We start from the raw sequence: 26,502 nt of genomic DNA, 5'->3' as shown, positions 1-26,502 counted from the left end.
AATATAATTGCAAGCTTCAAAATTATAATTTTAAAAATATTCCAGATGACCTTCACACTATTGCAATTGCCTTAGAAAATGTATATATTGGTTTCATCAGCATTGCAACATTTCAGTTTATAAATAATCTGCCCTGTTCCACCACTTTGTTTTTCCAGGACTCGCACATTTCAAATGTTCCTGACCAGCACGTGTAAAATGCTACCCTGAGGTATGTAGGCTAATAGACTTGTGCATTCGGATCTGTACAATTTGCAAATTCAGCAATTTGTAGAAAGCCATGAAAACAAGGCCAGGCCACCATGAAGTAAAAATTTGCAGGCCCTTTCACTCATGCTCTCTCACTAATATTTTTCTTCACTCTCTCACACTCTCGAAATGTTTCCCTACATTCTCTGCCGACAGCTTCCACATTTTCTTGTTCTTCATCTGCTGACTTCAACCTTCTGTCTTTCATCTCTTCGTCCGCATCTCCGCGAACACAGCAAAATGGTGGTGCTTCCCAATTGGAGGATTGCGGGAGAGGATGTTACCAACAGCGCCATTATTTTAGCAGAAGATAAAATATTGGTTCCTTTTATGTCCTCTTTTGCTATCCTCCGATCAGGGGAGAGGACGAACTTTGTTCACACATTAAAAATGCCCCCCTGATTTTCTTTCAAAGTAAACGGACAGGGAACAACTTGATGCCCAAAAAGAATGGGCCAAAAACAAATCCAAAAATGTGTCCGAATCGCTTCTGGACCATTTGCACAAGTCTACTGGATAATCAACATTTGGAATTGCCAAAGAGACTATTTTTTGTTGTGAGTGTTGTGGAAGTGTGGCTAGGAAGCATGCCTGTACAGTTAACTGGTACCAATCCTCCTGATGTCAGGTGACCCGACTCTGCATAGAGGGTCCAGCAGGACTTGACATAACACAGAATTGGGTCCCATAGAATTGAACTTTAAATACTCAAATTTGGAGCAAAACGAGTGTCAGGGACGTCATACAAGAATCCGCCTTTTTGCCTATAGAAGGCACTAAAAACATGGTGGTTGGGCAATACATCACTTCCGGTTAAGCTATATGAGCCGAGAACCGCCACACCACGCGGCAAACCTGCAGTGTGGGAACAAGTACCAGGTAAGTGTGTAACTATGGCTTTACCAAAACTTTTGCATGTGACATGTTCATAACTATATACTTGAATAACATTTACAATCAAAATTAATATAAAAGATAATTAGATAACTGAATAATAAAAGTTATACTAAAAAAACGTATTTTATTTACATAATTTATATTCATGTACATTTAGTGATCACATTTTACAGTATAATAATGGGGAGGTACAATAACTGAACTGCACTCATATAGTTCAATGAGTACAATAAGACATTTTAATTGGGGAACAATAATTTGTGCTGTTTCGATACGTATTATTGTGGCTTGTAGGGCTGTAAGACACCATGATACAATCACTAAACATTCTGAGCTCCTAGCAAAGAGGAACATAGCAGGAACAATGAGACCCCCCCAACATTTTGTGTTCAGGCATGTACAGCAAGAGACACGCCTCTTTTGGAGCCGTGTACAGCAAGAGGCAGGGCTGTCCCGGAAGTGGGGGTATAGGGCAAGAGGCAGGGCTGTTCCAGAAGTAGGGGTATAGGGCAAGAGGCAGGGCTGTTCCAGAAGTAGGGGTATAGGGCAAGAGGCAGGGCTGGGCTATAAGTGGGCTGGAAGGAAGGCATGGCCAACCAACCACTTTACCCCAGTAGCCACCTGGCAGCACTAGCGCAGCCATTATTTTTTCCTAATTTGTGGACCAGTCAGGGAGATCAGAGGATTGACCCCAACTGGCCTATGATTTACGCTGCCTGTAAAAGAGGTACAGTAAGGCAGTTACTTGGCACATCTAAAAATCAAGACTGTCCTATGAAAACCAGGACTTTTTGGAGGTACGTTGTCCCTTCTAAATATGGACACCCGGTGCATGGTTCTGTGAAATCATTCATCTCACACTGTGTGCACTTTAAGCATCTTAAAAAAAAGTATATTTAGAAATTGTAGAAAACTATTTAGGAAGGCAAGACATATATAGGATTGCCCAACATTCTAGAAATGAAGTTATCTGCACTTTATGGGGTTCTAATAGCTTTAGTTAAATGTCTCTAGACTGGAAACTTGTATGAGGGCCTTCCTTTCCCGTTTCTCTAAGTCAAATTGTATACTACTTGTCACGTCCTGCTTACCCATTGTAGAGGGCTGCGGAATATGATGGCGCTAAATAAAACAAATAATATTGTTGGGATAATATGATTACTTATAGACTTGGGGCGTTGAGGAAGAGGACTCTTATGATCACGCACGCCCACCTTCATACCAGCATGATATAGTTTGCATGTCTATATTGACAGGATGTTAATATATTGTGTGCCCTCCTATATGACGTCCATACAGTACTCTATGGTCAACCTTCCCTCTGGGGGAAAGATGCATTGGGAGCACCCAGAAAGCTTGCACATTTGCCCTCTGGGAAAGTAAGTATGAAGAACCATGAATTTCCCTGAATTTTCATTACTGGGAGTCACCTAATTTAAGAAACATGTTGGCAAACTACATCCAACAAGCTCCCTTCTCAGACATTCACTGCAGTCCTGACAGCTACAAGTTGGTAATCTCAATTGAAACTCACTATTCGCATTAACATAGCGTGAGAGCTCTTTGATGAGCGCGAATTTTGATCCAAGCGTTACACCAGCAGATGCTTACATTAAATGACAATTAGTAAAGATCGGAGACAGGTGTGTTATGAGTTCCATTGGCATGTTAGTATTCATCTTCGTAAACGAACACTAGGCGCAGCGGCCTCTGCTGCATTGCCTTTTTGCCGTCTCCTCCCACCATTTCCCGGTCTCTTACCATAACACCTGTAAACCGTAGTTTCCTTCCGGTCCTCCGCGAATCAAGCCCAGGCCCCCTACGCGCCGACTCGTGACGTCATCTTCCCGCGAACTGAGGATAGCCAATGAAATGCAAGGGCGGCCTCACCTCCATTGTTTAAAGGGTAAATGATGGCGGTACGTGGAATGTCGCTTGTTAAGGTTAACGAGCTCAGAAACAGTCGCGAGTCGCCAGCGTGGTATTTTCGGGTAGCTGTATTATTGCATTCTATACCCTAAATCATTGATGCAAATTCTGGCAGCTCCTACAGCGACGTGTCCCACAAAAAAAAGGGTTAAACTCTGGTCACCACTATAGCGAGTTTTGGTTGCTATGGTTTTAAGACCACTATCCAGATTTACCACAATAACTACATTTTTATACTCAATCCTAATTTTATTAATTACTATATTTGATATTTTTTCAATACTATATACATCACAGAATAAGTAGAACATACCCATCATGCACTTGCAGTCCTACATGCAGAAATGTATTTATCTTTGGCGCTGCTCTAGGCCTGGCCTAAAGTGTGTATTAGTGGGAGAGCGAGTGTGTGCGTGTATGTATGCAGGTGGTAGTGTGTAAGTATATCCAAGATTAAAAAACACATACATTATAAAAGAGTAATATATAATTATTATTACCTGATCACTTATCAGTGACATTTTAGGTCACTGATTATTGATCAGTCAATGTCAGTGGCTTAAACTTGTCACTTACCAGTGATCTTATAGCGATCACTTTTTTATTTTACAATATATATTTAATTTTGAACATTTTGTAACCTAATAAACTGCAATGTGATCACTGATTAATGACCATTCAGATCAATGATCATTGATCAGTCTTTTTGATCAACAGCCATTGACCTAATCATACACTAACATCATACCCTAAATGTCACCTAACACTAATCGTGCTATCCACTAATAGGAGCCCGGCGCTAACCCTTACACTATCCCCTAAACCCTAAAGTAACCACTAGGTATTTTCATTAAGCTGTTACGTTAGTTTTCAGTGTGCTCTTTGGTTTTGAGACACCAAAAACACATTTGGAAAATTAGACCCAAACACTTGGAAGGAGAACCACCAAAAACAATTTAAAAATTGCCATGTACACTGACACATGTACAGGAAGAAAGGAAATCCTGATATTCACCCCATACGTGCAAGAAATGTGAAAGGGAAGAAGAAAAAAAACCCTCAATATCATGTAATCCAGTTAGATTCGCTGTTGTGGCGGTCCACTTAGAACTTTAAGTGGGGTGGCTTTGAGATCCTCGGGCTTTGTGCTTTCAGGGAATATATAGTTTATAGAGGTTATTTTGATGTTTAGGGATAGTTTTACTCACAAAATAAGACGTACGGGTTGAAGTGTAGAAAAGCTTAAACCTCTTTGCACTCTTGATTTCTTGTTACCGTGTAACGCTGATGTATCACATATCCAGTGAAACCTACTGAAAAACTGCAAAAACTCCCGGTATATCACATTTAAAAAAAAATCTAGCGATGCATGTTTTTCATATTTAGTCTGGTGACAACAAACATACCGTATATTCCGGCGTATAAGACGACTGGGCGTATAAGACGACCCCCAACTTTTACAGTCCAAATATAGAGTTTGGACTATACTCGCCGTATAAGACTACCCCTCTACCCAGCGTACAACAACCAGCCAATCACGGCAAGCGATGTACCTTACCGGTGATTTGCTGGTTGATTTGCTGACATATACATACATGCCCTGCCCTTACACACACACACACACATATATAATATATATATCTATATATATATCTACACATATGCCTGTCCATACATACACATTTATACACTGCCCTCACCACACACCCCTGCCTTTACACACACATGTATATGTATATGTATATGTATATATATACACACACACACACGTATGTGTATATATATATATATATATATGTATATATGTATGTATATATATATATATATACACACACCAGTAAATATATATATATATATACACACACCAGTATATATATATATACACACGTGTGTGTGTGTGTGTGTGTGTGTGTGTGTATATATTTCTATATTTCTCCCCCCTTTCTCCCCATCTCTTACCTTATCTTCTGTCTTCTTTCTTCCATGCAGTTGTGGGAGCCCGATGTCTGGCACTTCAGACCTCGGCTTCCCTGCTCTCTAATCACTACGCGCCGGCTATTGATACCGGGCGCCGGGACATGACGTCATCCCTGCGCTCGGCATCAATAGCCGGCGCCTAGTGATTAGAGAGCAGGGAAGCCGAGGTCTCAAGTGCCAGACCTCGGGCTTCCCTGCTCCCTCATCACTACGCGCCGGCAATTGATGCCGGGCGCCGGGACATGACGGCACCCCTGCGCTCGGCATCGATAGCCGGCGCGTAGTGATTAGAGAGATTGGTGGCTTCGTGGGAACCTCCGGCTTGGTAAGTACCCGGCGTATAAGACGACCCCCCACTTTTAAGAAGATTTTTTGGGGTTAAAAAGTCGTCTTATACGCCGGAATATACGGTAAATGGAAATACGTGGTAAATGAGGTATTTCCAAAACCAGGACTGTAGTTTGGAGTAGCCGTATTAGTCCAGTGTATAAGAATGCAAAAAAAAAACCAGAATGTCGCAGAATCTTGTAATACCTTTTTTATTGGACTAACAGTATTTAAAATAAAAGACGAGCTTTCGGGAGTCCTTCCTTTATCAAGTCAAAAGCATTTCTGACCAAGCAAGTGAAAAACACAGTTTAAAACTAACCAGTACATGTTCTGATACAGGGTTAAAACAGGGGTTAAAACAACAAGGTAGAGAATTTGCAGACAAAAAACCTAAGAGAGTCGAAAATAGTGGCATATACTGCACAGATAAGGCTGGAGGGGGCAGCAGGGGTGAGTATGAAGTATGTAAAAAAAAAAAAAAAGGCACAGGTTATAGGAAGTTTTGATAGTGTGCTAAGAAGCTCAAATCCACATTAAGTCCTCTGTTTTTGCAATCATAAAAATGTATCATTTTCGCTTCAAATGTCTTTCTTTCTTGGGTGTTCTTGAAATTACCTCTCAGTGTTTTCATTTTAAGGTCATGTATTAAGTGACCTGTTTGGTTAAAGTGGTTCCCAACTGGACTGCCCATAATAACCCAAGGTTGGATTAAAATCCTTGGAAGATACCAACTCTCTGATCCTTCAAAAAGCGGTGTCCAGATAAGGTTCATTGAGTTGTATGTTAAACATGAATTTTTACAAACCCTGCGCTGAAGGTAATGACCTAAAACGTAACAAATCCGTCCAATACAGTGACTTTATGCAGCCGTCCTACCTGCCAAGCACCATCACAATCCCTGTTACATCAGCGGCTGGGGAGTCACCAAGGAAAAATGTTACTTGCTTTCTTGGAACAAAATTTGCATTGAATTTGCATATCACTAGATTTATAGAAATATATGGTTAAACAAAATGACTTTATGGTATTTGTGTTACATGGAGACAGTTTTTGATGTTCTCACCATAAATGCAATGAAAGGCTTCCTATTTTTAGGTCCCTCAAGGACATCTCAATGGGAATTAGGGTGTGGACATTACAAAACATTACATTTCTTGTTCTTCAACTTCCTGGATGATCTTACGCCTTGCACGTTGAGACATCTGACATTGGGTGGGAAGATCCACTACTGTCCCAAACACTGTCCGTTTGCTCAGTATGTCTCGGACAGTGGTTTGGTGCCCTACCTGAACACTTTGGAAAGGGTTGTGTAAGCTTTTCCAGACTGATACACATCACAAACCATTTCCCTGGGCTGTTCTGGGATGTGTTTGTGCATGGCATGATTGTACTTTGGAGCTTTCTGTGCCAACTACTCCAACTTTTGGGCTTGGCACAGATTTATTTTGGGCAATCAAGTCTGAAGAAGACCTTGGTGTTCTCTCAAGTCTATATCTTTTATAGGGGAGAATGTAGTAGTAGTAGTAGTAGTAGTTTGTTATTTAAAGTTGAATAGTCAAATTACTTACAGAAACCAAGACAACAAGATCAAGGACATCAAGAAAAATGGCAGACTAGACGGGCAGAATAGTTCTGATGCAAGAAGAACGCAATGTGTGGATACAATGCTCCAGCACTGGAGGCTAAAAGCAACAAGGCATTTTAAGACCACTAATTACACAAATGGCTTCAGGCAGGTGGTAAGTATGGGCAGGTGCATAGTTCTGGGGATGGGGTAGGGTCAAAGAGATACCACACCCAGTTTTTATGATCTTGCCAAGATTCAGTGAAAAACAGCTGAATTGTATCTAAAGAAACGTATATTTTCTTTTTAACACCAGCTTCAGAAAACATAAGGTATTTATCGGGTTCATGAAGTGTTGGGTTGTCTAGTTTTTAAAAACACAAAGTGTGTGTCTAAGCAAGAGTGTATAAGTGCTTGTGTCTGTTTATGCAAGGGCATGTGCATGATGCTTGTTTATACGGAACACAGCACAGTATACCCTAACTCCTTATAATACTTCTTTTGTGGGAGTGATAAATTAGCTCATCCTTTATCATCCAGCCAGGCATTGTGGATAATGAAATCTAACACATTACATTAGTATTGCCATAAAGTATTACCTCAATGTAATCTTTGAGCAGGGAAAGCTACCCAAAATATCACCACTGACACCAACGGCAGCCTCCAGGTCTGCAGATAAAAGTACGTTTATTGGAACAAAATGAATAAAAAAAATATTTTTTTTGTTTGGGACTTCCCCTTTAAACACACCATAGACTATAAAGTAAGTCCCTTACCAAAGGTATGCGTGACCATTGGCATCCTCACCAAGAACCCGTAAATATATAGTAAATTCGGCATTGGCCGATTTTTTTCTCTTTAAAGGGGTGGCTTATCAGCTGCTAAGCTATAACTGCTCTGGTTGATAACCAGCAATTGATTTGGGAATGAGCTTTTGTGGGGGCAAATGTGGCAAGCATTATAGGTTACTTATAAAAGGCGATTCTGGTATAGAGGTTGAAAAGAGTCCTTATTACCATAACCATACATGGGAGCTCCATGTCTTCTGCGAGCCTCTGTTGGGGTAATTAGTCTTAAATTGGTGAGAAATGCCTAGCAGGCTGGATTTATGCTGACGCACGCTGAGAGAGAACAACAACATCTTAGTGTGTAACCGCGTGTATATAGTCAGAGACCACACATACGCCACTGGCCTTAAAGTGTCAGAGCGGATTTTAATTCCCGGTCCAATTCAGTTTGATACCCCGTCAAGAATATGAACTTGGTTCTTCTGTTTTTAGCTCTGGATTATTTGACAGGTAATCTCTCATGGATGGGGTTTGACTTGGCATATGCAGAGAGCTATGAGTATTTTTGGGCTACCGACCTACCACCTATTCACTGAATTCTTGTATACGTATGTAAAAAGATAAAATTAAACAAACTGAATACGTTTCAGAATCTGTAAAGTAAGAACCTGTGTCTGTGCAAAGTCGTTAGGTACATAAAGGCTGGCGAAAAGCATTGTACAGTGTACTTTATTGAACACAATAATTTAGCGCTTTTCCCTTTTTCAAACCCAGATTCCAGTTAGCACAACATTAGTCCTTGCGGGTCAGCTTCCTTTTCCTTGATGGCTTATTGTAGAAAAACGTGGATAACTTGTGCCTCTAGGTAACTATTTGTACTTCAAACTGCCAAAAACTTTAAATAAATTCTTGTTTCACATCCCAGGGACAGCGTCAGGGGCCCAGAATCCAGCCAGCGCCATTCACATTTTATCCTTCATTGACGTGAAAAAAATAAATCAGCAGCGTAGTGCACTTTAATGTGGGATCGGTTTTTTGTTTAAAAATGTGGCTCATACCTGAGGATCAACAATCCCAAGGTTCTGTGCAGAAAAAAAAAATACCATTAAATTAGTCACATAAAAAAATAGCTGGATTATTCCAGTAGTAGTTCCTCCAGTTGTAAAATTCCAGTTCAAGTATGTGTAATCCCAGGTTCCCCTGAGATGCAAGGGCGGTGGTAATCTATTAAAATATTCTTTTCAAGCAGCTTTATTGAAGGAGAAAACCAAACTGTATTGAAAGTGAAAGTTGAGGACAGTCATCCAGCACAGCAGAAAATGGGTTCCCGGACCCTGCTGGCTCTGTCTCCTTTCTGACTATAAGATCTCTTCTCTTTGGTTCTTGGTTTTGTGGGATGCTTGTCCATTACGCAATGAGCCATTCTGAGGACGGAGGAGTTTTCCCTTCTCCCTGTCTGACCAGGTGAACACGTTGTCCTCGCTGTCTAGTTCTGATTCTGAGTGCATCAGACTAGTATTCTGAACTGGGGCTTTCAGCTTCACACCTGGGGGAAAGACATTATGAAACATAAACCCCTAAAGCAGATAAAACCTTTCATGCAAACATGAATTTGTATTCTCTCTCTCCCATATCCATCTACTTACCTGTTTTGAGGCTGGATTTCAGCTCAATGCTCTCTTGATCATCTGTCCCGTCTAGGATCTTGTATCTGCTTTTACGTTTAGGTTTTCCCTTCTTCCTGCGAGGGCAGCAAAATTAAAGATCACATGTTAAGGTGCAAGAAGTCATATTTGATTTTTATGTTGACGTTCATTAAAAAGTGATTTATGCTATATATGCATTTATTGTATTGACTTATCTGTCGTGCCCTTTTAAAGTACCAATGAAACTTTGGTTGTGATTCACCCGATTACTACGAATGAAATATATTTTTCAAGGACAAATGGAAACCTCAGCCCAAATGGTTGTTTAGTAACCATTTTTTATTTGGACAACATATATAGCTCCATTTATCAATTATGCTATATTAGTGTTTTATAGCATTGATAAATGTCAATTAAGCTAGAAGCACAGTAGTTCCTACAACATTAGGCCGTCTGATCTTTCTGTGAACCGCTATAATTCTAACAGGCTGTTTTTACATAAATCTATTATGCGTTATGTTTTTGTAAATACTGCTTTTCCTAATCTGTCTCATCTTACCTTCTACAGCAGCAGATCACACACCATGACAGCAGTCCCAGACCCACTACACAAAGAAAGCTGGTAATGACGACGTACAGCACACTCCAGTCTGCAAAAGAGAGCGTGCAGGCCGTGTCATAGGGCACAACATGAACAAGTGCTAAACATTTGCAAAGGGTAGGAGGTTAGGTATATGGTGCAGTATACCATATTTCCAAGAAAAGACAACCAATTACACAGTAATACAGAGGAAATCTGCCAGGTCTGCCCAATACCCACTCACCAAAAGGGACCACATAAAAAACTTAGCAAAGGATTCAATCATGGAGAAGGCAGCTGAAAACCTTATTGTTTATAACCTAATGACTGTGTGGAAAAGAAGTAATCCCCTTCGTGAAAACAGTTGATTTGATTTCTGTACTCTTCTTGACAATGGCTGTTTTAACATTTCTGCGGTGCTCATGTTTAGCTGTAATTGTCTTCTTTCCCATTTACTTAACCCACACAAATTATCTATTGTTTATTTTCAGGATAAGGAGGGCTTTCTTTAGATGTCATTATGTTGATTGTATATAATATGGCGAAAAATTGAGAAAAACAAAAATGATTTGTTTTCTAATTTTTACTTGAAAAATATTTTACTCATCTGTACAAACCAGTGAAAAAACCTGCTAAATAGATTCTATTATTTATCCTGAGTTTAGAAATACCCAATGTTTTAATGTTTTTTTTTCTGCAAGTTATTGGGCAATAAGTGCAAGTAGCGTTTTGCCATTTCAAAACCATTTTTTCCAAATCTGGTAATTCAGCCCCCATGTACTATTTGGAACATCATTGAAGCTGGCCAATGCAATTTACCCCATCAAACCATCTTCTTTTTGAAGACTAGACACCCCAGGGTATTTCAAATGCTAGCTGAGGGGTAGGGAGGATCAGAGGGGAGCAGCAGAGGGCAACATAGGACACTTGTCCTTGTAGGAATTCAAAGGGTTAAGCAGGACATGGACTAGTCAGAGTGCATCATGTGGACTCTGACAGGACCTTACTTTAAGCCCCACCTAGCTTGACTGACTATTCCAACAGTGACAAGGCTGATTATATATATTTTAGATATTACATTTTTTTTATTTTTTTTTTTTTAACCATGATGAAGTTAACGGCATAAGCCATGATCATTCCAATATAAGCAGACCAAGACTCACCACAGTTGCTCTCTCCATCCCCAAACTGCCTACGGATAAAGTTCTCCATCCAGAAAGGGTCACAGACACAGAGTTTGGTGACAGAGTTGCAGTGACCATGCAGGGAACAGTTCAGCTGGCAGGCTAGGAAGAGATAAACCATGAGTACATAACCTATAAGCGACTGGAAATGCTGGAAAGGGTCTACTGTATTATTCACTGCTATCAGTGGTATCTTCCTCCCTAACAATAAGTAATTTCAATGGATTTGGAGCGGCTCAAAACACTAAGCATCTTAACCCAGAAATTTTTTTATTTTTAATTTTTTTTTATGAAAACAGCATTACATTTTCTTGGCACTACCAGGCAGTATACTAAGCTACAAACTCGATTAAGAGTGACATTAAACACAGTCATCCAATCTATGCTCACTGAATGTGTCTATTTCCAGAGCTCTGAAGATAAGAAAGTCATTCTGTTGTTTGCGAAGCTCATTGCGAAGGGTCCAGGCCACTTGGTAACCTTTCATGACCAGGTGTGGTGGCTGATTCTTGACATAAAAGACCACCTTTGTACTGTAGTAAAAAAAAAAAAAAAAACAATTCCCTTTAAAAAGGTTTGTAAAGGTTCCTTGGTAAGAGATTCGTATGACATGTAGAAAACACAAAGCATCATAGGATTAATTACATTTTTGTTGAAGAGTAGAAATGTATGTTAATTTCAAATACATTTTTCTGTATTCACCCCAGAGGAGATGGTGTACCCTCACCCTCACTAATTTCTCACCAAATATATTGATGACGCAATGGGTTTTGCAATATATTATTTTAAAGCCCACGGAGGTGTCTTTTTTAGATGAAGACAGGATTTTGTCTAAAAGGGCAAGTACTTACGCGAAAATATCCTGTAATGTTAAGGGGGTTTACAGTCTGATCCTAAAAAGATACCCACCTCTGTTCTGTGTAAAGCTGGATCTTCTGCACAATAATGTCCGAATCTAGTACCCCTAAGAGCACTCCAATTTGCCTCATGAACATCCCCTTCTGCCTCTCGGTCAGCCTGCTGACATTCACATCCAGAATCATCTCAACCAGGTTGTTCTTCATGGGATCTTTGGGTGGTAAAGAAAGGGTAGAAGTTACTACTGATTTCTTAAGATGGTCGTATTGCCTCTATAGGACATGAAAATAACCATTAGTTATATTGCTAAGTGGCAGCTCTGGGTAATATTTCCCAGCAACGTTAGATCTACCCTGTTTTTGATGTAAGCAAATTTAGCGCTTGCATTACATGGCACAGTTACACTGATTTATTTATATAGTGCCAGCAGATTCTGTATTACTGTTCACAAAAAAAAATAATAAAAACAAAATTACAATAGTTGTCAGTTATCAAAAAATCTAGAAGAAGAAGAAAATTCCATGTAGGGCCATATTTAGGAAAGTGCCTGCATGTATAGACTAGTGTAAATTACAGACAGTCATGTGAAAGTTGGGTGCCACAGTCTACTCACAAACCACACTGGCAGCAAGTCTAGAATTTTAATGGTAGGTTTATTTGAACAGCGAGAGACAGAACAGCAACAAAAAAATCCAGAGTAACGCATTTCAAATAAGTTATAAATTATTTTTCATGAAATACGTAAGTATTTGACCCCTTTGCTGTAACTGTTAGCTATCCTGAATTGTCAAACTATTAGAGATAAAATGGTATAGAATGTCATTACCTGGTTTCACCTCCACGGTTGCCCTGTCACTGTCACTTTCCCCCTTAGCATCTGTTACTTTTAGGTGAAATGTATAAGTGCCTTCAACCAGATTGGACAGAAATAAGACTGCATGACGATCAGAGTTATTAAGCACCTCCTGTAAAAGGAAAAAGTTTCTTCACCTTCCTCACACAACAGCTAACAGTTTAACTAGTAAGTGATTCATCAAATATACAGCATGTTATACAAATATACCTATATGACCTAATCTATTACCCCAAGTAGCTATAGTCTCCAGAGAGCACTTGCCATTTACTCAATTAGTTCTCCTATAACCACAGTTTTCTTGTAAGATCAGCCTTAATTGTTTTAAATATTAATCATTAAATTGGCTGTTTTTACATACCAACTGTCTAGTTATTCTTATCAGGGCCCAAATAAAGGTTTTACTATACAAATATGCTGACACTGACAGCAAGCTAATTCACAAAATATAATGTACTAATACCCCAATCAGAAATCATTTTAGATGTCTTCAGGGTGAACGCTATATACTAAGAGTGAGGTTATGAGTGACAAGCTCTATGACCCCAAATGTACAGGAGAGAAATAAAAGTACTGCTCCTTTTCCTGGCATGCTAATGATGTAAGAGGGCAGCTGTGCAGGGCAAAATAAATAAATGTTCAACTTCTTGCTTATTTGTTACAGTACTTCTGTGAGTTTTGATCTTGTACTTATGTATGCACTAGAGGTACAGACTAGACATAAGAGCTACACTACATAGTTTAATCTCCGTTCTCAGCATTGACAAGTATTCCTAGGCCATTTAAAACATGATCACGTTGCTATCCGGCAAGGCTCCATCAAACTCCGTACAAAAGCCTACAAAAGTGCTACTCACCCCAGCTGCAGGGCTCCCTTCGTCCCGCTCCCACTGATAGCTGACTATTCCCTTATCATCCCAGGACTTTGTGCCATCCAGCTCTGCAGTGCTAGTAGGGAGGGTGATGACCAGGTTTCCTGCAATCTTGGCAACCGGTGGTTTGTTCATCTCTGTAAAGGGAAATTAAGTCATTTAAATCATAGCAATAAAATCAGTCTAAAGATGAGGAGTTTGATTTATGGCATACATTTACATTTAAATAACTAACTTTTTGTTTTAAAACACAATAATCTACCAACCAAACAGAAGGAACCAGGACCCGCTAAGTGAGCTTTGGGATGAGAATGATTCCAAACCAAAAATGCAGGAAAAAATAAAACTAGGAAATGAGGTAGATGAAGTACTCCCCATTTACTATAGGGATGACAAAATCTCTCTTTTGGATTGTCCCCAATATACACACTGCTAAAAACATTGCTTTTTGTCAGTATGGGATAATTGTTTAGTAGGACGCTTCAAAAGGTAGGACTTGTATGATACCACCAATCTGTCTGTTCACTTTAAAACTCTTCCCTGAGCACCTACCTTCCTTCACAATGACACTGACAACGCTTTGACTCTCCAAGTCTCGCTCGTCCTTAACAGTTAGAGTGAACTCGTACGTTCCGACTTGCAAGCCGGTCACTGTCGCAATGCTGGTGTTGCCATTCTCAATTTTCACTCCATCGGGCCCTCTGAATAAAAGAACTGCATTATTTACAGCTCAAAATGCACTAAAGTGTAGACCTTACTTAAGCTTTTATTGTTGTATTTTCTGAGGGGTGGGGAACATTGTTTAACGTGTTCTCTTTTGGGGGGCGCATACAGTTAAGTGCTCTATTTAACTTGTGGTTGCCCTAGAGCATTTGTGAGCAACATGAGGTCCACTGACTAAAGGCAAATACGTGGCCAAGCCAATAGGACACTGTACCTCTCTTTGGGGGTTAGCTATAAAGAGCAATATTGTTGTATGGTGGAGCAATCAGTAGGATGTTCCATTGGTTGGTATGATTTTTCTTCTGTCTACAAGCTCATGCTTTGTGTGAACGCTGTACTAATTACTTACAAATGTGTTATATAGAGTGTGTTTAAATTCATATTACTCAACACTTTTCAGTGTTGCGTTCATCATTCTACTAAGAATAAATAAAGAAAAAAAAGTAAATCTTTACATCTCTACACGATTATCCCAGATACAGAAACCTTTCCTTAAAGCAGCCCTGGAAGATTCCTGGGCGATCACACAACAAGTACAGGTACACACCGCGTTTTCTCCCATCGATAATAAACTATTTTCTGGTCATCAGTGCTTCGGCTGCCATCCAGAGTGGTGCTGTCCACTGGCAGGGTGAGCTCCTTGTCTGGTCCAGCATCAGCCTGTGGTGGCTTGTTATTCTCTGGTAGACGAGAAAAGTATCCACATACCAAGAAGGAAAAAAGAACAAAGCCGTCCCTCCTCGCATTAAGCCAAGAGAGGTATTCTACAATATAATATATATATATATATATATATATATATATATATATATATATATTTTATTATTATTATTATTATTTATTTATTTTTAAATCTGCAGCAAAAATAATTATAATAATGACAAATGAAAATGAATTTGAAACAGCTATGGCTGGAGATTTTACTTTGACACATAAAAAGACCAATTTTTTTTCCACGCTAAACAAAGCTAATATTTCTACAAAAATACTGATTTTTTTAATACATAGTGTTAAAAAAAAAAAAAAAAAAAAAAGCTAGGAGTGACGGCTGATGTCATGAACAAAATTCATGAGCACTACTTACCTGGCTGAACGATGACCGTGACCTCGCTGGTAGACTGCTGCCCAGCAGAGTCTGTCACCGTCAGCTGGAAGGTATAGTCTCCTTCCTGTAGTGCAGATAGCTGAAGAGTCGAAGTCCTGACTCCCTATAAATAAAAATCTAACATAAGTGCATTTGATGGCAATGCCCCCTAATATTTCATATCTTGGTGTCGCATTTGCAAACTTGTATAAGCTTTATTTCATCGTTTACTGTTATGTAATACACCTATCCAACTCAAATTTGTATTTCTTTTTGTACCTTTAGGGATGGGGATCCCAATGAGTTAAACAAGCCTCATCTCAAAACAAAAATATGTGGACTTGTTGGAGTACTCTGGACCTTTGCACAGAAAAGCTTGGCTCATTCCACAAAACAATACAAAGAACTAAAATAGGACAATTAACTTTATAAAATAATTTCGTTGACTGATCCCTTTCAATGGGTCGATTTAAATACACGGCATTACTGCACGGTAAAATTCTGGAACAGTGTAAAACGGCCCATGTTTATTTCAAATCCCTTACCTGCATCTCCATGACATTTCCTTTGCTACTTGGACTCAAAGACCACTCGTAGCTAACAATGCCATGATCATCTGTACTCAGATTCCCATAGAGAACGATAGAGTTTTTAGGGAGGGTGATGACTTGGTTGGCGCCTGCATTCGCAACAGGAGGGTAATCCACAGCTTTGCTGACGGTCAGGCTGGCGGTGGTGGAGTTCTTGGCCCCATCTGAATCCGTGACAGTGAGGCTGCAAACAGGAAGATGGACGGTGAGTTAGATGGACATGGGTCCAATCACAGGGTTTGTAACAATATTCCAGACAGTCACGTGATTTTATGTTTCCCCTTTTTTTTTTTTATTCTCTCCTCTAAATGTGACCAGGCATTAAAAATGCTGAAGATTTGCATTCTTCATCACACAATGTAAAAATACAGAAAGCTCTAAGCAATATAAGACATGCGGTGTGAGCAGCCAAGTGGTAAACCCATGGACGAGGGAAAAGAAAGGAACAGCACAGGGAAAGGTAATTCAATTGGTAAAGCTTTTTATTCTAAGCAAATTAAGTTGCTTTGTTTTAGGACCCCAGAGATGCAGAAATCCACATCTGAAAACATTCTTACTATTTTCTGCAAAAAAAAAAAAAAGCAATAGCCCAGTGTCTCTTTAATAAACAATGGAAAGCAGCCTAGGATTGCAAAACACGTTTCGGAATACACAACACGATTCTGTTTCATCAGACTGGCAGTAATTAAAACACATAGCAGGATTAGCCGTCCCAGACGCCTTCCGTTCAGCGCTGCGGCTGCAGCAAATGGAAAATACTTTACCTTCAGTTCCAGGTAGGTGAAAATAATTTATTCTGCTTATTGAGATTAGTAACTATTTATAAACTAAAAATGTACGCAACAAAAAACAGCAAGTGTATGGGGCTAAACTCCTTTAATTCCTGGCATGTAGCATTAAGTCAATTGCAGCAGGCTACTGGTGACAGATGTAGGTTACATATTGATCTGGAAAGAAAGCCATTGGTAGGACTGTGTCACGACTACGAGTGTGCGGGGAGGCTTCCGGTGGCACCGCTGCACTCTGCATGCAGCCACACGGAATGAATGCAATTAGGCACTGTTCAGATTCAGTGGTCATACAGAGGCACAAAAAGCCATTGTCTGGGATCAGTGCCAATATCCCAGCGCTGAATGGATGCAATATTAAGCACAATATGCTGTTAACTATCTGATGGCCAGAATGCCTGCCGTGCCTCGCTTTGCTCATGTTATAGGCGGGCAGAAGGTGGAGAGTGTACAATATATGGCAACAACCCCTACATTTATAAAATATAATTTTTTGTAGTTATATCAAATAGGTAATTAAAAAGGTACACGTTCCCTCAAAGGCTTTCAAATCCAAGCCACGCGTTTCTTTTTTCCCTTAAATTCCGCTTTAATTAATTGCGCTGACATCACAGTAGCAACTGGATTGAAAACGAGAAACATAATTTGAACCTCTTTCGTAAACTAATAACCTATTTTACAGATAATTACATTTATGGACTGACGTATATGATAATAATGACAAAAACACAATACATAATGCATATGCCTTCAGCCGGCTACAGACACTCACCTGAAAGTGTAGTTTCCAGGGACCAGGTTGGTAAGTTTTAAGATGGGTGCATCTCCGGTCACCTTTTCCTCTCTCAGGGGGCCTTTCAGTTCCTCCCAGTGGTAACTGACAATCTTTTCATCATCAGTGCTTTCTGAGAACATGGCGAGAGACTCTGTATCAGTAACTTAAAGCACTTCTCATTAAAAGATGTCCACACAGTGGGGTCAGGCCACCAAGGGCATATCGCATGACAATCAACGAAAGCACTTAGTTTGTGCACTTAACTTTACTGGAAGCCATTATAAGGTTTGCAGAGCCACCTACACATCACTTCATGGTTGAAAGGGTCTCTAAGAGCTAATTAGGATTTTAAGAAAAGAGCCTTGTTCTGTGCCCAAGAGGCAATTTAGAAGTATAGCATTGCAGTTTTTATTTGTCGCCACTAGAGGGGGTAAAAGAAGCAGCCATTTTAGATGTACAATGTCCTCGGTGTCTCAAATCACAGGATATGGTTGGGTGATAGGACTGGGAAACAACCAAATGGCAAAAGAGGAGTTAATGCATGATAGCAAACCACAAATATACAAACGCACAGCCAGAAAAGAGATGGAGGTTAACGGTGGCTTTCCCATGCCCCTATTCTTACATATACACCGAATTCATCACTCAATCAAATTTCAAGGTTTGTAATAAACCCAGATGCTCTGCGTTACGAAGTAAGACCCGGCACTAAAGGGAGGGCTAGCCAAAGCATCCCCCCGGGATATCCGTGTATGTCATTGATGAAATGCCTGCCGTGAAGCTTGTTGCTGCCCACCTCTGGATTTAGTTACTCAGTTCTCTGTGTGAGCCAAATCACGGACAACTAGGTACATTTTTCATTTGGTCCTTTAAAGAAAAAAGGAGCAACCTACACTGCAATGAAAGGTGTGTGTGTTGTGGACATCTGTGGCTATAGAAGATATAGAACACATGCCACGCAGACCTGAGAAGTGGCAATACCAATGGGGAAAAGACAACCGAGAGAATAAAAAGGCCGTAAATGTAAACAAAGTAACCGTGAAAGGAGTTGCCTTAAATTACATTAAGGATAAAACAAGCTTGGCTCTCTGTCTTGGAGAACAGCTCCCACTATGCTCAGGCAGTCGTTCTGGGGTTGAAAATCAGCAGCTGAGTCAAGGATAGCTATTCCTGCGCTTCACCAAAACTGTATAACTATAACTCTTCAACGGTGCAGCACAAGCAGTGGCGGAACTACCGGGGTCGCGACTGCGACCGGGCCCTGGAGTTCTGCCAGTCAAGGGGGGCCCAAGGGGTGCCGAGGGGTTGCTGAAAACGACCGCTCGGCAACTCTTGGGCCCCCCTGACTGACAGAAATCCAGGATGCCTCCGCTCCCCGCCGCTGCCGTCATTGCTGCTGCCGCCGCCGCCTGCCTCAGCGCTGCCCAGAGTGCAGTGTTGGGAGCATGAGGTGTTTGTCTCGGGTGCCGGCGCTTCACACTGAGTGCCGGCATATGACGTCATATGCCGGTGCTCAGCAGTGAAGCGCCGGCACCCGAGACAAACGCCTCACGCTCCCAACACAGGAGTTGACGGTAAGTGACCTACAAAGGGGGGGTAGGGAGGGAGTGGGTAGATCGTGAGAAGGGGGGGAAGAGGGTAGATCGTGAGAAGGGGGGGTAGATCGTGAGAAGGGGGGGTAGGGAGGCAGAGGGTAGATCGTGAGAAAGGGATAGATGGGTTGGGGGTGGGGGGCCCTTAACAGATTCTCGCACCGGGGCCCTGGGGTTTCTAGTTACGCCCCTGAGCACAAGGCAAACGACGGGCGTACAAGCTGGATGAAGTGGGCACAATACCGTGACCCCCACAAAATCTGTATTCAAGGCAAGTGTCTAAGCTGCCATATAAGAAGAACTAGTACAATAAAATATGTATAAGAGATATGAGAAAGAATGAGTTACAATGACATTTGATTGTATGAAGCTGGCGCCATCTTTATTGATGGGAAATATGAACATTCTGGAGACCACGATTTGATCTGATTTAGAAGCAAATGCAGCACACAATTTCCAGCAGCCTTTTTAAAGAGTTCTAATCAGGTTATGAATGAAAACATTTTCCCCGTTTGGTTTTCTTGAACATCCCCGTGTTAGGAGGAGGCTGTTAATCATTGAAATACTCACGACTTCCATCTATGACAGTAGATGTGGTGGGGAGCGAGATCTCTTGGTAGCGAGGAGATACAATAGCCACAGGAGGCTGGTTGACTCGTGGCTCTATCCGCATGAGATAAAATATTAGAAAATATTATTCGAAAACATAAAATGAATGGCAGTTACAGTAAGTTTTGGGGGCAGGTAGTATTTGGACACCAAGCTCACCTGGCTTGACAGTGACGTTTACGAATCCCTCCCCATACGAGTTTTCGCCTTCCACAATCACCTTGAACTCGTACAGACCAGCTGTGAGCTTGGAGAGAAAAGGAAGAGTTTTACAGGCGTGTATGGAGATTTAAAACACGGAACACAAGCAGATAAAAGAAAATGAAACCGCAAAGGAATGGCTTGTAAGGCCTTCTAGGTAAAAGCTTATTTGAGCAGTTATGGGCTACTTGGAATGTCAGGTCTACCCATTATGGAATATAACAGTGCTATATAAATCAATAAATAACTCTCAGCACCCATTCATACCGTCCAGGGGTAAGAAGAGCCACGCGTCGCCTTCCTGTCTTACCTTGGACAGTTTCAATACTTGGGAATGTTTTCCCTCCATCTCTCCACTATAATCCGTTGGGTGAGTGATCAGTCTCCAGTCATATGTATACGTTTTCCCTAAAAACGCGGCAGATAAAGAAAGGGTGGTTAACGGAGCATCATGAGAATCGTTGTTATACCAGTCATTAATCTACCTGGTTTGCTCCCCCCAATATATGTTTGTGTGAATATTAGACAGATAGATAAAATTATAAATCTCATCCTCATATTATAGTCTTATAGGACCTTATCTGCTTTTTGGCAACCCAAACGTGTCAAATAAAGGAATGGTCAATAAGGCACAACTTTTAAAAGTCTTTGTCCGTAGCAGCTATGATCAAAGGACATTTCATGATTTGTCTGCAAAGCCAGTGTACGGAACGGACAGTAGGGAAAGTCAGCTCATTATATAGAGGGAATTATCAGCCTCGTAAACGGCCAAATACAGTTTCTCGACAGAAAACCGAGCTTCAAAACCAATTGCCCCAGCATGTACAATTGCTGTAGCCCTGTGCATGTGTCAGATCGAGCCCCTATTCTGCTGGAAATGATCAATTCTAACCATTACACCCTTATCTTGAAAAAGCTATGTGTGCACACTGTCAGCGCGAACATGTTTTGTAACTCACTGCAACAAAAGAAAAATGCCCAGTAACAGTGATACGGATTTCTTTGCTACTGTGATGTGAACAATATATTTTAAAGGGACAGTCGTCGTAAAGCAAACCAAATGGAGAAGCTTTAACTAAATAAGTACTGGCATAACAAACCTGAAATTATACAAAAAATTAAATAATACTGTAGCCTCACGGAGAGCAGCAAGATGGCGCAAGTGCTGGCCATGCTTAAAGCATTTGTGTTAGCTGACAAGCAGGGTAATTAAGTCGCTTTGTTTTTCAGAGATGTGGGACCAGAAACGGAATGCATAATTAGCATAATAAGCGCAATTGAGAGATCCTCGGGACAGTTTCGCGGTTAAAAGATATCACGTGATCTCGTTACCACTCTATTATCTCCACTCGCTGTTCCAACACGTTATCTCTAATTAGGGATTATTAGCACCTTGCCGTCATGAGGACCTACAACTACTTCAGACAGCAAAGAGGGCAAACGTTTTTTGGCTACATTAGTAACTGCATTTGGTTACAAACATGGCTTCTATCCGTAATCCTTGTACGCAGTCTCTTTTAAACGACTATGGGGTCCGTCCACCAACGATGAACGTGGAAGAGCAGTCAACAGATACTTCGTAATAGCAACTGTTGGTTAACAAATAACTTCTAATGTCACGTATAATTTACTTCTGCTTCACACTGTCCTACTGCATAGCAAACAGTATTCTAGCGGAAATTCTATGGAACTGCACATTTGCAACCATTTAAACGCCCCAAAACAAAAGACGGACTAATATTAAAACGTTACGCCGTGTCCAAAACACAAAAAAAATGTTTTTCTTTGCATGACAGGGAAAAAGACATCTTAGTCCTCTTGCTACAAACATGAATCCAGAAGCCATGGAAGACAAATTCGCTTACCCTGGGGAGGCTCTGGAAGGACAAAAGCATTCAGCTGGACCGCATTTTTTGGCAAGGTAACCTCAACACTGTCCCCAGCAGAAACCACCAGCTTGTTTGTGACTGAGGAGAGAAATGACAACACATGAGTTATGAGAATCTACACATTTGCAGCAATTTCACCCCCCAAAAACAAAATGGCGCTACCGCAAAAGGCCAAAAAGAAACAATTGTAGGACAGCACCGAGCTTTATGATGTGGTGACCAATACGCAGTGTGAAGTTAACAGCTTTTGGATTGTAAGGTGTTAAGGTTTCTCAAACTTGGCATGTTTTCCTTTTATTCACATACATGCATGGGTGCTCCTTATATTGATTAGGTCTGAAAGTCCGATATTGACTGGTCTGGCTGTTCCAATATACGGGGAACTTGAGGACCAAGAAACTCTGCCCGACACCATTTGGTGACATCAAAAATTACTTTTATTAGCTCACCAGTTCTCTCACAAAAGAAGACGTGAACTGCTTGGTAAACATGTTACTGAAGCACAGCTCATAAAGAGCACCCAACTGTGCTTTGCAATCCCCCACCACACACACCAAAAATAACCAAAAAAACACATAATAACTGTCACATGATGGGTTAAGTATTTTACTCCAACTTTTACAAGTGTAATCAGACACCCCTGACCTAAAGGATTAGAGATTTATCTACCTCAGTGATCCAGTTATTAATCCTTAGAATAATGTACTCTCTCTATTTGGGATTTACTGCAAAAAAAAAAAAGTGGTTTCGGTTTGGTTCATCACCGCATTTCTGCAGGTGACTAAGCACTATAAAAATGAAGAAAACATTTCCAGTACTAGCTGTATTGGTCTGCAAGCCACATGGCAAGGCTTTGAAGGGAACAGAACCATGGGACTTGTAGTCCATTTATTATCTGTATTCAATGCAGTGACATAGAACTGGCATGTATATCGTTCATATCAGTCTCATTACAGATTACAAAAAAGAAGAAAAGCAGCTAAACGCACACTCTTTATGGGTAAAGCATTTTTGGCTTCCCCCTAATCCTACAGATCACGCAGACAATCACAATAAACATGAGTTGACGTCCTACAGAACAGTTGCGTAGCCTTTTCTTTAACCTAGACTTATTCTTTATTTGGGAAAACGGCACTCGATTGAGCCGTGTTTGGTTTTTTCAGTACTGAACTGGTGAGTTAAATCAACCCTGCCACTTTGAGGCCAGAAGCTGATAATCCATAAATGTTCCATTCTAAAAAGGTCAATGGAAGGCACCAGCCCACTGAGCACTTGCCTTGTGAGACTGTTGGCCAGCCCAGGTCTGCTGAAAGCCTATTGTCTATATTAGACAATATATATAAAATCAAGATATTATAAAAATATTAGTACTGCAAAATGTCTGTATTTAAGCAAAATCTAACAATTATAAGCCATCAAAAAAGTCCCCCAGAATATTAACTTTGTGAGGGATGGGGGGGTTGTCTTTTTGAAATTGTAGTTTGGCAAAAGAATAAAGTAATGGCAGGGGAACATGTTTGAACAGGATGTGGGAAAGTCTTTTATGAAGAAAACAATAAAAATCCACCAGGAAGCTAAATGACACAATAAAAGCTGATCCCCAAAGTAATACTTGGTTTGGGGCAATCCTTGGGCTAGGGATGCAGGAGACAAGAAAAGCTGAGTCAGTAACCTGGGAGGACTGGAACAATACAGAAGTGTTAAATCAAAGATAATGGTGCCTCGATGAAAAAGGAAGACCCTCTAGATACATCCAAAACTTTAAAGTCTTCAGATGCTTTGAACCAGCCTATCGATCCGCGTAGCTGCAAGGCTCATCACTTGCTATGGGGTAAAGCACGCTAACCTATATTATCTATAGCAGAGGTGGGCAAATTTAAAACCGCAAACTTCTTGGAGGGGGGGGCACTACATTGTTAGAGCGACTTGCAGACTGGGAGTGATGGGATAGAAAGTTAAAGGCTGCCAAACACTAAGCAGCAATGGAAGAAATAATGTGTGGGAAGTTTTTAAAAGTGACCTTATCACCATAGCAACAAAGGGAATGTTCCTGCTGAGTGGACTACCGATTGCTTTCGTGATGTGGTCACTAATAAAATATGTTGTTGTCATAGTCACGCCCGCCCCCAGCTCCTCACAGCTCCGGTCCTGGTTGACGGAGGTATGGTCTCTATGTCCCTGTCGTGGCTACTCCGCAAACATATAAAGGGCAACACATGCCCTATATTTTTAAAAGGGAATACACGCACAGTTTGAATTGCTTCCTTCACCTTCTATCTATATACACCCTCACTAACTATTTAGCCCTTTCCCATCTTAAGTCTCTGGGCGTTTTTCTTGTAATTGCCTTGTTCCGAGTCCTGCACCGGTTTCCAGCTCCTTACCTTGCCCACGAGTTGTCTGATTATGTGGTACTGTCAACCATTGGATGTTTAACTGGGTACCTTTGGCCTTGACCTTCAACCCTGCCTTATCCTTTTGTACTGACATCTCTAGTCCTGCTCATGTATACCTGATCTTGGCCTGCCTTAACTAGGACTCTGCCTCGTCCTTCTGCACTTTGTTACAAACTCAGGACCCATAGTCTGTAGGGAGGAGGCTGGCTCCTCGGTGGCCCCAGTGATGGAGGGCTCTGTCACAAAAACCCATAAAAATAACTTAACAACAAACAAATTGCTGTCCCATTTAGACAAAAACATGAATGCCCTCTAGTTTGTTATGCAGATAAATATAAAAAAATCTGTTATGTTATTTTTTTATAATTACATAAAACGGTAACATTTAAGAAGTTATTTCAAGTTGTATAGCAACAACACAGGAGTTCCTTGTTTTATGTCACGCAACTAATTATATATGATTCATTACAAATGACTAAAGTATTAGTCCTGGGATGATGTTCCTAATGATGCATTTAGTTACAACTGTAAAATTCAGCAGTGTAGGTGGAACAGCACACTTAATTCTGCTACACCTGCATTTTTGGATAATTTTCAGAGAAATATTTGTCATTCCTTCCTGACCCAGGTCACCTGTCCCTTGTACTGCATACTGTGTTTGCAGAGTGCCAATCAGATGCTATCGGCTAGTAAAAAAAGATCATTAAATCAAAATGCCAGCACTGCCTTAAAAACAAAACAGCAGATGCTAGATTAATTCGGGGCTGGGCATTATACTTATGTGTAATAAATTGATTTGTAGTGTTTAAAAAACATATTACACTCATTACAAAATCCCAATAATGCTTAACCATGGGCAATATCATTAATATTAATAAAAGAATGAAAACTGTCGCTTAAAGAGATTCTTAGATATATTAAAGCTTTAACCCCTTAATGACAAAGCCCGTACATGTACGGGCTCAAAGTGCATTGTTTTCAATGGGTTTAGGGATCGTCCATTGTCCTTAAGAGGTTAATTCAGTTGTTCTGTTCAAACCACTTACTAGAATAATATGTACACAATGCAGTAAAAAGTATATTTCGTACTAGGCGCACAAAATTCTGAGAATGCCTCAAAAAAGAACTTGCATTCATACTTGGTAACTTTCTAAATGACCTTGAGACTCTTTCAATATTAACCCTTTGATGACCCATTATCCAGAGTCTCTGTAGCGATTCATCAAACGTGTTAACTAAAGTAATCTGATACATGACATGTCAAGGTTTCCATGAGGACATTACTTCAAAATATTTCAATTATTTGAGGAACATACATTCAAACAGAGATATCAACCATGACATTCTGCTAGCAAAAGCACTAAAACGAGTTGGCTCCGGACAGGATAATATTATGTATCATGTAGAAAGACCACATCATGCAACCGACCCAGCTTCAGGCAGGAATGTTGGAGTCAGGAAAGAGGAGGAACTCAGAAGCTCTAAGAAGACCTGTGCAGGTCACAGAGATGCACCAAACAGCATCTGCTAGCGTCCGACTAAACGTTCTATATGACGCTTGTCATCCATGTTTTTAATAAATTAATAGACCTATTCTATATGAATATACGACAAAGCTTGTCTTACCAGGAGTTGCAGTGCTCGTAGGTACCGGGGTGGGATCCATGATTTCCTTGCTGGGCATCAAGGTTGGTGCCATTGTGACAATGCTGCTTGGCTTCACAATTCCTGTAGCAGACGGATCCTCATGTGGTAGCGTGTTTGTTGCATTATCGTAGTGGACGGGAAGCCTTTCAGTTGCAACTCTGATGGGGGGAGGCTCTGTTGTTGGCAGCAGAGTAGGTTTCTCAAACTGTAAGAAGACCATTAAGAGGTATTAGATTTACTTTAAAAATGATGGTTGAGCGAACTTGGTACACAATTAGCTCTTGTTTTGCCCTCAATGTTTTATTCCAACGAGCATGGATCCGCTCAGCTTGATACAAAATGCATTTTGGTTGCAACAAGACTTGATTGCAACGTATGCGCCTTGAAAAAATTTACAAAAAATAGAAAAAAAGTCTATAGCAAGCAAAATGGCCACAACCATAGCAAACAAATTCAACTACAAAATTGTATTCTGCAGAAG

At 40.6% G+C, this 26,502-nt stretch overlaps 1 protein-coding gene across 1 annotated transcript in view; it reads right to left on the bottom strand.

Annotated features, from left to right (window-relative positions):
- Positions 1 to 8,447: 8,447 nt before the first annotated feature.
- Positions 8,448 to 26,502, bottom strand: part of KIAA0319L (KIAA0319 like) — a 34,495-nt gene continuing 16,440 nt past the window's right edge. The window contains exons 4-21 of the mRNA XM_053454677.1: positions 26,001 to 26,226; positions 21,955 to 22,056; positions 20,400 to 20,497; positions 20,048 to 20,135; positions 19,850 to 19,942; positions 17,685 to 17,817; positions 16,080 to 16,308; positions 15,535 to 15,658; positions 14,998 to 15,130; positions 14,280 to 14,428; positions 13,713 to 13,864; positions 12,829 to 12,967; positions 12,054 to 12,213; positions 11,535 to 11,677; positions 11,124 to 11,246; positions 9,940 to 10,030; positions 9,381 to 9,475; positions 8,448 to 9,280 (exon numbers count right to left, since the gene is read on the bottom strand). Coding sequence (XP_053310652.1) covers positions 9,093 to 9,280; positions 9,381 to 9,475; positions 9,940 to 10,030; positions 11,124 to 11,246; positions 11,535 to 11,677; positions 12,054 to 12,213; positions 12,829 to 12,967; positions 13,713 to 13,864; positions 14,280 to 14,428; positions 14,998 to 15,130; positions 15,535 to 15,658; positions 16,080 to 16,308; positions 17,685 to 17,817; positions 19,850 to 19,942; positions 20,048 to 20,135; positions 20,400 to 20,497; positions 21,955 to 22,056; positions 26,001 to 26,226 — 2,466 coding nt within the window. The 3' untranslated portion in view covers positions 8,448 to 9,092. The remainder of the gene's footprint in view (positions 9,281 to 9,380; positions 9,476 to 9,939; positions 10,031 to 11,123; positions 11,247 to 11,534; positions 11,678 to 12,053; positions 12,214 to 12,828; positions 12,968 to 13,712; positions 13,865 to 14,279; positions 14,429 to 14,997; positions 15,131 to 15,534; positions 15,659 to 16,079; positions 16,309 to 17,684; positions 17,818 to 19,849; positions 19,943 to 20,047; positions 20,136 to 20,399; positions 20,498 to 21,954; positions 22,057 to 26,000; positions 26,227 to 26,502) is intronic.

The sequence above is a fragment of the Spea bombifrons genome, chromosome 2 (genome assembly GCF_027358695.1).
Source record: "Spea bombifrons isolate aSpeBom1 chromosome 2, aSpeBom1.2.pri, whole genome shotgun sequence".
NCBI classification, from domain to species: domain Eukaryota; kingdom Metazoa; phylum Chordata; class Amphibia; order Anura; family Pelobatidae; genus Spea; species Spea bombifrons.
This window is presented reverse-complemented; position numbering and strand designations above follow the sequence as displayed.